The sequence below is a fragment of the Colletotrichum godetiae genome, assembly GCF_030913485.1.
Source record: "Colletotrichum godetiae strain CBS 193.32 chromosome Unknown BDP55scaffold_6, whole genome shotgun sequence".
In the NCBI taxonomy this organism is placed as follows: Eukaryota; Fungi; Ascomycota; class Sordariomycetes; order Glomerellales; family Glomerellaceae; genus Colletotrichum; species Colletotrichum godetiae.
The window spans coordinates 92,188-102,866 of NW_026851254.1; the positions used below are offsets into that span (position 1 = coordinate 92,188).

The 10,679-nt window shown below is 54.3% G+C and overlaps 1 protein-coding gene across 1 annotated transcript; it reads right to left on the minus strand.

Moving 5' to 3' along the window:
• Nucleotides 1–837: 837 nt before the first annotated feature.
• Nucleotides 838–5,629, minus strand: BDP55DRAFT_724711 (ABC transporter; the record flags this gene model as incomplete). The annotated part of the gene is made up of 3 exons (XM_060578923.1): nt 838–2,642; nt 2,696–5,249; nt 5,306–5,629. 3 exons carry the CDS (start codon nt 5,627–5,629, stop codon nt 838–840), a joined length of 4,683 nt encoding a protein of 1,560 aa, XP_060433818.1.
• Between the last annotated feature and the right edge of the window lie 5,050 nt (nt 5,630–10,679).

Below are 10,679 nucleotides of genomic sequence, written 5' to 3' on the forward strand. Positions count from 1 at the left end.
ACCCACTTCATATGCCCATTGCTGCGTGCCATAACTCGTGACAAAAAAGGTACCATTTGTTGGACAATACCTTTCCTGCGTACATCGGTTCTGACGAGCAAAAGTGAAGAAGACTTTGAGGAAACACACCTAGCTAAGAGGTCTTGATTGAGAAAAGTCATAATACAATCCCAATTCCGTCTCTTTTTCTTCTTCTTTTTTTTTTTTTTGCGGCCTTTCACTAATGCTAAACAGACCAGCCCTTTACTCAACGCAACTTCACACAACCAACTCAAGTCAAATGACCAGAGTTCCGCCCTCAATCAACACAACGTTGGGCTCAAAGTTGCGTCGATGGCGTTAAGTGAAGCGCTATAACAGTCTTCTCTTTTTATTTTTCATTTTGTGACCCCCCAATCTGTTTTCTTCCCTTTCGTATTTTTTCAAGCCAAACACTTTTGCACAGCATTAAGACTAAAAAAAGTGTTCTCATCCGGGTTTATATTCCATTCGAATAATGGGGGCACTTGTTTCTAAACAGTCCCGTTACTTTTTATACCGTCCTTTTCAAGACATTTTTTTCTCCTCCTTTTCTTTTTCCTTCTCTCTCTTTCTCTCTTTCTCTTCCACTCATCGGACAGACAGGTTCGTATGAAAACCTTGAGAAAGAAATAATAAAACTCAATCTCAAAAAACAAAGAGACGCCAAACAAGTGGTACAACGATTCAAAAGCCAAATCAACGCGCAACGCGACGAAATTCTTACCATCTCGTCACCACCAGATCCATGTTATATATCCCTCTCTTTCCAAAATTCAAATTTCCCGTATTGTCCGTAGACGTTTTCTCAAACCCAATCTAAGAAAAGATGATATTCTTCAACTTCTCCTTCTCACCGCTCTCCTCGCACATACCCCTAAACACACCACCATCCTTGCCCCACAGCTCCTGCGGGCTACCGTACTCGGCGACAGCGCCGTCGCTCAGGACCAAGATGCGATCGAAATCCGCAATCGTGCTCAATCGATGGGCAATGACAATCAGCGTCGAGTCGTTAAACTCCTCGCGGATCGACCGCTGGATGAGTGCGTCGGTCGTCATGTCGACGGCCGAGGTGGCCTCGTCGAGGACCATGACCTTGGGGCGGGAGACGATGGCGCGCGCGAGGCAGAGGAGCTGGCGCTGGCCCTGCGACAGGTTGCCGCCGCCCTCGGAGATGGGGGAGTTCAAGTTGCGGAAGACGTTGACGTTTTTCTGCTGGTCGTTCACGGAGGGCGTCGCGCTCGAGGAGGGCTCGCCGGGCGTGGAGGGGTTCGAGTCGACGAGGTGCACGCGCTGGAGCGAGTCCTTGAGGTCGGCGTCGGTCTGGTTGTCAAAGGGGTCGAGGTTGGAGCGGACGGAGCCGGAGAAGAGGACGGGGTCCTGGGGGATGATGGCGAGGCGGGAGCGGAGCTCGTGGAGCTTGATCTTGGAAATGTCGACGCCGTCGACGGAGATGCTGCCTGAGCGGGCCTCGAGGAAGCGGAAGAGGGCGAGGGTGAGGGAGGACTTGCCGGCTCCGGTGCGGCCGACGACGCCGATGCGCTCGTTCTTCTTGACGCTGAAGGTGAGGCCCTTGAGGACGGGGGAGAGGTCCTCGGCGTAGCTCACGACGAGGTCCTTGACTTCCAGCTTGCCCTCGGTGGGCCAGGTCGCGGGAGGCTCAACGCCGCCCTGGTCCTCGGTCTTGAGATCCGAGTACTCGACAACGCGCTCTGCGGCGTTCATGTCGAGTTCAATGTTGGCGTAGTGGCGGATAGACCAGACGATGGCTTGCGAGAACTCGAGCGCAAAGGAGAGGGTGAAACCAGCGAGGGCGGCGCCCATCGAGGGGCTGCCGAGAACGACGAAGCCGACGGTGGTGGAGAACATGGCACCGATGAGCGACATGCGCCAGCCCATCCAGCGGTTGAAGAGCCACAGATGCCAGGAGGCCATGGCGTAGTCGTCGAGGCGGGTGTACATGGAATCAATGTACGTCTGGGCCTTGTCGGAGCCGCGAATGGTCATCATGCCGACGAGCGTGGAGCCGAAGAGGTCAAAGATGGGCGACTTTGTCGTGCTTTCGAGTCTCTTGGCGGGTCTGGCGCCGGCAAGGTAGCGCATCGCGATCCAGACGGCGATGAGGAGCAGAATGAAGGCCAAGGGGATGATGAGCGGCGAAACGTAGAAGGCGGTGACGCAAATTCCGATGACGCTGAGGAAGGCGCCAAAGACGCCAGAGAGATCCATGCCGAGCCTGTTGTCGATAACGTTGAAATCGGCGGTGAAGCGGTTCAGCACGCGACCGGTGGGAACGGTATCGAGCCATCGGAGCGGGGTGCGGAGCACGGTTCTGGTGATGCCCTCAAACATGCGTCGACTAGCCTTGTAGCTCATCACGAAGAAGTAGAAGAAGCGGCCTGTGCCGAGAATGGCAGAGAAGGCCGAAATACCGACGTAGACGCCCAGGTAGAACATGGTGTCCTTGTCCATGTTGATGCTGACGGTTTGATTAGACGGCACGTGAAGCTCGCTGTGTTGAAGGGTGAAGGCATAGGCGTATTGGTGTTGCGGTTGCTGGCTGAAGGTCTTGATGGACTGCTCTGATGTGCCGGTCCAAATGCGAAGCCACCATGACCGTCCTGTTCAATTATTAGCGCCATGTACATCAAACTATCATACAAAGGGGACTTACCAATGACGATGAACTGGTAGATGACGAAGAGAAGGAAACCGAAACCCCACCAGGGCAAGCCACCACTCTGGCTCAAGTACGCAGCGTAGACATGCTTCTTGATGGAGCCCTTTTCGCGAGCCTCATCCTCGACAAACGCACGAGCAGCCTTGGAGGGCACCTTCTTCAAGATGCCACCATCTCCGTTGAGCTCGGCAACCTCGGGGATCCCGACATCAGAAGCCTCTTCCGAGTTGACGGCAGTGGCCTCCTCATCGGCAATCTCCTGGGACGACTGCTCGTGGCTCTTGATCATCTGCAGCGTTCCATCCTCAGTCAGCTCGGACAGGAAACCAGAGTGCTGAACAGTGCCGTCGCCCAGTTCAACGATGAATTTGGTCCGGGGCTCGCAGAGGGCGACGTGGTGGGTGACGAGGATTCGGGTTCGGCCCTGGCAGAGCTCGCCAGTGAGGCACTTTTCGTAGATGTGGCGGCCGACGTGGGCGTCAACAGCGGAGAAAATGTCGTCGAGGACAAGAATGCCGGCACGGGAGTAGATGGCTCTGGCGAGGGTGAGACGCCACTTCTGGCCACCACTGAGGTTGATACCGTTGGCTCCCAACTCGGTCTTGTCACCATCCGCGAGCATCTCCAAATCCTTCTTCAGAGCGCAAGCCTCAATCGTTTGGTTGTACCTCTCCTCATCCAAGGGGAGTCCGAAAAGAATGTTGCTCTTGAGTGTGGCATTCTCGATCCATGGAATCTGACCGACGAAAGAAATGCTGCTCGGGATAATCCAGTTGCCACGGTTGGCCTTGTCGTCGTTTCTCTCGTTAAGCGAGGGAGGCTTCGGTGCGTAGATTGTACCCGATAAGAGATCTGACTCGCCGAGAACGGCGGCCAGCATCAGACTCTTACCGGTACCAGTCTTACCAGAGATCACAGACAGCTCGCCAGCAGGGAAGGTGACATCGACGTTGCGAAGGATGAACCTGTCCTCGTCCTTGACCTCGTCATCGACGGGCCAGGCGATAGTAGCGTTCTCAAAGGCCACATCAGATCCCTCGGTCACTGTCTTGGTCTTCTCGGGTCCGTTCAGGTAGTCCTGCATTCTCTTGACAGAGATGTTGGCGTCGATGACATCGGTGATGAGCTCGGGAAGGACGGCGAGGGTGACCTCGAGGTTCTTGAAGACACCGATACTGACAAAGGCAACAGATGGGATCAAAGTGCCGTTGAGCCATGCATACACAGCCAGGGAAACAGCGGCCAGGGCAATAGGGCTGGTAATCCACATGCCGAAGAGCACAGTGTCACCCTTGAAAACCTGCCACAGGGCACCCAGTTCCTTCTCTCGCATAGCCAGGATGCGCTTCTCCCACTGAGGCTCAAGCGCGGAAAACTTGATCTGGCGCATTCCTACGAGGGCCTCGTTGACCACAGCCAACTTTTGATCACGAATCTTCATGAGCTTATCTTGCGCCTTGGAGTACACCTTGGCGTACGAGAAGTTGATGGGAAGGAGGATAGCCCACGCGAGCAGTCCGGCACCGAGGGGTCCCCAGCCAAGCAAGTAAACAAGGAACCAGATGGCAACGAGGAGCTTGGCAGCGCTAGACGGGAAGAGGAACTGGAAGGCGGCGAAGTCGGAAATGCGCTTTGCGTCGACGCCAATCAGATTGATGATGGCTTGCTTCGACTTGAGCACGTTGTCATCTTCGGCCTCTTCTTCATCGCCCTTCTTCTTCTTGTCATCCTTTGCATCGGCCTTATCATCCTTCTCCTCAGCTTCCTGCTTGGAAGCCGCCTTGACGTTCTTCCTTCGCATCGACTTCTCAAAGATGAGGGCAGAGAGAGCGCCTCTGAGCGGAATGCAGAGCTCGGCCCAAGACAGCCAGAACATGGTCGCCTCAACCCAAGCATCGGCCAAAATGACCAGACCAAGCCAGAAGACCAGAATCCAGATATCGGCAGGAAGATCTTCACCGGGCTTTCTACGTTGGAGGGTCTCAAGAATTTGAAGCGTGATCCATGAAGGGGCAAGACTCAAAAATGCCTTGGAGATGGCAATGGACCATTGGACGGCCAGGGGCACTCGGTAGGCCCAGATGATGGACCACCACAGGTTAGCCTCGGGCTTGAAGTTGTACGACTTCCACGACGCAGCCGAGTCTTCGGAACGGGTCCAGTGGTCCGGCTTGGGCAGGTCAGACGCATCAAGGTCCTTCTTCTTGGTGGCCAGGTCGATGATTCCGCTACACCAGCCCCAGGTGAAGCGGCTGTAGGCAGGAACCGTCCTGAGGCGGTCGACCATCTTGCCCTCGAAGTAGACATCCGGTCTCCTAGGCAGAGCGACGCTCGTCACAATGAGACCCAGAGTGAGAACCAGGCTCGCAATCTTGAGGCCGAAAGAAACGGGGTTGTTGGAAAGAAGCTCATCAAACACCTTGGTGTCCTGCAAGATCTGGACGGCAGCGTAGATCAAACCGGAAAGCCAAAGCCATAAACCGAGGCTGTAGGATTGGACAGAGTCATTTGAAGCGGCGATGGCAACGGCTTGGAAGGCCAAAAGGATCTGTTTCATGTCAGCATTCAACCAAAGGAGGCTCCGCTAAGAGGAGATTCGCATACCGAAATACCAGTGGAGAGCCATTCTGCAATGAACAAACTATCGTATTTACCGGTATGAAGGGAGAGCGTTGCCAGGATGGAGTTTGCCAATGAGACGGCCAAACCCAAGAAAGCGAATAAAAAGATGAAGGTTTTGGGCCAGCGGTTGGAAAAGGCGGCAGATGACTCGGCGGTTGCTTTCCCGTCCTTGTCTTCGTAGAAATGGTCCTTGGGTTTGCGGGACCGAAGTTGTTGGGCGAGTCCTGTAAGGGCCGGGACTGAGGTGAGAGCGATCACGCCCAAAGCAGCTCCGGCCTCTATGAACAAGAGTGATTCATCTTGCATGATGGCACCAAAGTGTGGGTGAGAAGCCTGAATGACTTGATTCCACAGGTCGAATTCTGGGGTTGAGAATTGACCGTAGTTGGTGTTTGGAAAACGGGCAAGCGGCGGCGTACGATGCGCTTTTGTTAGTGTGGCGGATTTAAGAAAAGAAAAAAAAAACGGGCGAAGAGCCGGTCGGAAGATCCACAGTGAGGTCCAAGTTGGTTTGTAAGCTGCTGCCTTCTGGAGACGCAGTTCCAAATTGGCAAGGACTGTTCAGTTTCCTCTGAAGCTCTCAGATCGGGTAACTCGAGTAAGGCACTCAGCACCGCTGAGAAAAAAGAGTGCTGACGTCGGGTAGTTCTGCTTTCGGCTTCTCCAATTCGGATGGCGGGCCGGGTTCGAAGAAACACGGATTGTTTGCGCTAGTCGCAGGTTTCACCGACTGTCTGGAGGGAAATGCCGGGGACGGATGGATGGGACTTTTCCTCGTCGGAAAATAATAGCGATTGCGAAGGAAACACTGAGGAAACACTGAGGAAACGAAGAGGATTGCGTGGTTCGGCTTAGTGGGCGCCGATACGGAGCCGGTGGGGGTGTCGCGGTCTCCAAGCTTCGTTTCGCTGACGTCGCTGACGGTGTCGCTGGTCTCTGCGCGCGCCTTTTTCAACCATGCGCGGGTTTTCGGTGCGGTGCGGTACGGCAGCGAGGAATTGGAGACACACGGGGACGGAGAACGGCGGGGGAGGGGGGGGTTCAAAGGGAAGGGGGGGAAGAACGGCGGAACGGAGAAGCCAAGATTGAACGGACGCCAGAAAAGCGGAAGCCTCAGGATTTAAGAAGAAAAATGATCAAGGGGGAAGAGTCAAACGTCAGTCCCAATGGGATGAGAGGAAGAGAGAGAGGAGGTCAGAGAGAAATCTACCATCGTCCTTGAGTAATAGGTACTGCCCTAGGCAATTGGCAAGGTAGGGACGGGCAAGGAGAGGAAAGAGGAGCCGCCTCTGCTTCCGCGTCTTGCTTACCCATCCCATTCATTTTCTACGGAGTACCTACTTGGTAAGTTGGTAGGCATTTCTCATGAAGCTTACGGCTCTACTCCGTACCCCCAGACATCCCACACTGACACACGCCCTCAATGCTGCCTGCCTGGTTGCAAGCCGCTGATGCCATTGGCCAGTGGACCAAGATAGCGTGCTGCATTTCGCATTTCGCAGTTGGCATGTTTTTTCGATCTAGGAATCCGGAAAGACAAGACTCAGTTCAGGTGGACACGGCAGGACACCACACACCACACACCATGACACACCCCGGCCAGTGGACGGCGACGGCGTGCGCGCGCATCCCCCGTCCCCTGCGATGCCGCCTTTTCGGCTGACTGGGATGATGGGGCTTGTCGTGCACCGTGCACTGGGATCCCTTCCATGATCCCCCCTCCATCTTCATTTCCAATCCACCACAAAAATGCGCTTCACGGAATCACAGTTCACCACCACCACCACAGCACCTTCTTGAACCCCCCACTTTGCAATGCACTCGGGTATCCAACTCTGATCTCGCCATCCGCATCGTCATGTGCCATCCTTGACCTGCCTCAAGCCCTACTGCGCGGGACCTCGACCTGCATCACTCTGCCGCGTCTTTGCAGATTATCCGACATGCGCCGGGTGCCTCAGACGCGGGCGTGACGCTGTCGCCTAGTCGGGCCCTAGGCAGCTAACGTCGACGACAACGACAACGACGACGACGACGACGATGATGATGGCATAACTTTGAGGCATCAAAACACCACCAGCTATTACGCGCTGGCAGATGTAGCCGATGGGACACGTTAGCTCCGTCAAATACGCCCTTGAGGTATACGCAAAATTGACGTCTGGCACCCGTTCGTCATGCTACCACCGCAACTGCGCTGTAATCCATGAACCATGTCGAGACTCGAGGGTCCCCCCATCATGTCGGCTCCGGGTGCGGTGGTTGGCCGACAACGCCGTTTCGCCGTTTGACTCATCGGCGGGAAGAAGGGACACCACAGGGAGTCAGGGACAAGCCAGATGTGGCAGTCTGGCAGATCAGTTCAATTGAAAAAAATCCAAGCGATGCCAGATGGAGGGGTGGCGCGGGCGGGTGTGGAGTTTCAACTTGGCAGAAGTTCCTCTCGTGGACCCTTGGTGCTGATACGGCGGCCCGGGGTGGCCTAGCACGCTTTCTTGCTTGTCCATTCTGTGGGTGGTTGGCAGGCCGCAGGTGAAGGACTGATTGACCCATGTATGTACCTACCTCAAGCACGCAAGCCGCAGCAATGGAACCGAGGAAACAGAATCGGAAGAGAAGAAGGGGAGCAAGGCGGAGGTGGGAATACTCGTACCAAACTAAACAGAAGGGGGTGAGCCTCGCCGTCGACGTACCTTGTTAATGCATTAGCCCCAATGCAGTCATCCTGCACTAACAGGGCCTTATGCGCATGCCTGCAAAATAAAATAAAAAAAAGTTGCAGCTCTCCTCATCGACGCGCCTACGTTAGGTAGATTCCTAGGTAGAAGACCCCCATCCGCCCGCCTCGCTGGGTTGCTATCCTGGCACGAACCCCGTATTCTGTCATCAATCGAGGGTCGATTTCATTGTTTTCTGATCTTATCTCTTCAATTGCTTGGGCGTAGAGTATGAATGGCGTATGGCATATTCGTACGACGTGGTAATTGTGCCCTGTTCCAGCCGGTCGGATCGAGGCCAAACTTGACTGATGCGTCATCCGTCATGATCTCGAATCAAAGAAAGCATGCAACCCCCCGCCTGTCCCTTGCCTGCCGACCAGCCGGTTCCTCTGGTCAAAGCTGAATCCGAGACTTGGTATCCGTAATCTCAAAAAGACTCACAAAGTCCAGTCATAGTACTGGATTAGGAAGGAGAGTTTGGAGAGGGGCGCGCGATGCCAGGTGGTGAGGCTCTAATTTGCATGGGCGGGACTGCGCCGCAGCATATCGTTCATGGATGATGGATTATGGCGGAGGTTGAATGGAACCTAGGTAGGTGAACTGGGGGGGGGGTTTTGGGAAGGGCGGTCAGACTAGCAAATCATGGGTTGTAGGTCCCACGCCAGCCAGCCCAGGCCCAGGCCTAAAAGGTTTGCCAGTTGGTTTACCCTCGAGTCGTGTGATGGGAACCGTTTTTCCCGCTTCCCGCTTTCCTGCCGTCCGCTAAATGCTGACTGCTCTTGCTCTCTGCTTCTCCTTCCGTGACCCGTCGTTAATCCACTAGCGCTTTTTGCAACTTGCAACTCGACCTTTAGAGATTCGTCGTCACTTCGGAGTCTTGGGAGATTGGTCTGGTCCTGTTGCGTGTGGTTATCTGGCTGCTGTAGGTAGTTCTCTCCGCGTGTCCATGTACCTTAGGGTACATGTCGGAAGGAATCTACTTATATGTAGCCTGTAGCGGCAAAGAGGCAGGATCAATGACGCATGATCAAAAAGTATGGGTTTGCTGTTCGTGGATTTCGTTCTTTCTTTCTCTGTTGAATCGCCGATGAACGTACTTTACTCACCTAACCCTCGAACCTGCCACAAGAGTCAAAAGAGGGTCTCAAAGTCCAGGCAGCCGCTGACACACCATCTCGCTTACCTGCGCTCGGTTTCCCATACTGCCCGCCCTGCTACCTGCACTCTTATCACATTTCTACCTTGTCCTTATTTTCGCCGGCGAGCTTTGCCATATGACAATGGCACATTGCAAGGTGCTGACTGCACCAAAAGGATGCGGAAAGAGATGAGAAACAAAGTACTGTGCCGCAGAATACGACCCTCATCCCAATCTCTCGTCTTTCGATCCCGTGAGCTCTTTATCAGCAGGATAAGCAGACCTTCCATTCTCAACATGATGATCCTAGGACTTCTGGCGTTTCTTGCTCGCCTTCATCCAAGAATGACGGGATGGAGTGTCGTTGGAAAAAGACGCGGCTACTCGGGGACTTTGCTGCCTTGCCAAGACTGCCATCCTCCCCCCTCCCCGCACCGGGGCTTTTGCCTGGGTTGGATCTGGTAGCCGACGACAAATTGGCCGCTTATGGATCTAATTCGCCGTCGTCATTGCCATTCTTTCGTTTCCTTCCATCTTTTCTCTCAGTCAGGCATGAACTTGAGGTGTTGTCCGACCCGACTCATGATGATGCACCTGCGAACGTTCGGCATGTGGGCTGGAAGCGGGCTGTGACTGTGAGAGACTGGACCTTAGGTAAGATACTGCATATCAAACACGCGGGCGATTTGAACGTTTCGAAACGCAAATGTTTGGTGACATAAGACGGGCGGGCCAACTTTTTCTGGTCTTGTGTGTTACAACTCACACATCATTCGGGCGAGTGAGTCTTGTCGGCGAAAAAAAGAAACGAAGGCGATATGCAGCCTCTTTTCTCTCCTGTAGACGAAAGTCGCCGAGGGGGCGGGCGGCTTATCCTAAAGAAAAATTGCCCACATCTCATCTTGCGGTATACAATGCGCGCGAAATGCCGGCGCGGTGTAACAGCCGCGATTCGATTTGAGGTTCCTGAACCTCTTTTTAACACTGCGATTGGGTGAGCCGGCGAACTTTGAAGCCTGCAGTGCTGCGTTGCCCACCTCTTTTCCTCACCGCCGGCGCGGTGCAGGTTTCTTGGCGATGTCGGCGGCGGTTGTTGATGCAGCTCATTTGGGGTCCGTTAGTTAATGAAACCTGCTTTTTGGTGATGTAGTGTCACGAAAGTGGTTACGAAAGGTGAAGCAGAGGGGGAAGTTGTCTGTCATGGTTTGACTCAAACGGACGAACGCTCTCCCGACGGTATGACTGGTATTGGCATTTGCTGAGATGGATGGCAACTCAATGCACCTCACGCCTAATCCAACGATTGAAATTGACTGAGATTTGCAAGCCATTGCTAATACTCTGCCAACCTCCATTCGTTCCGTGCTAGGTACGGGCGCTGCGAGGGTTTCCTCACTGTTGCAACCGAAACTACCTTAATGAAACAGGGCTGAACCTCGGGTATGATAGCCGGTGCGGTGGATCGGGCCGTCTGAACTGCAAACTAGCAGTACTTTGT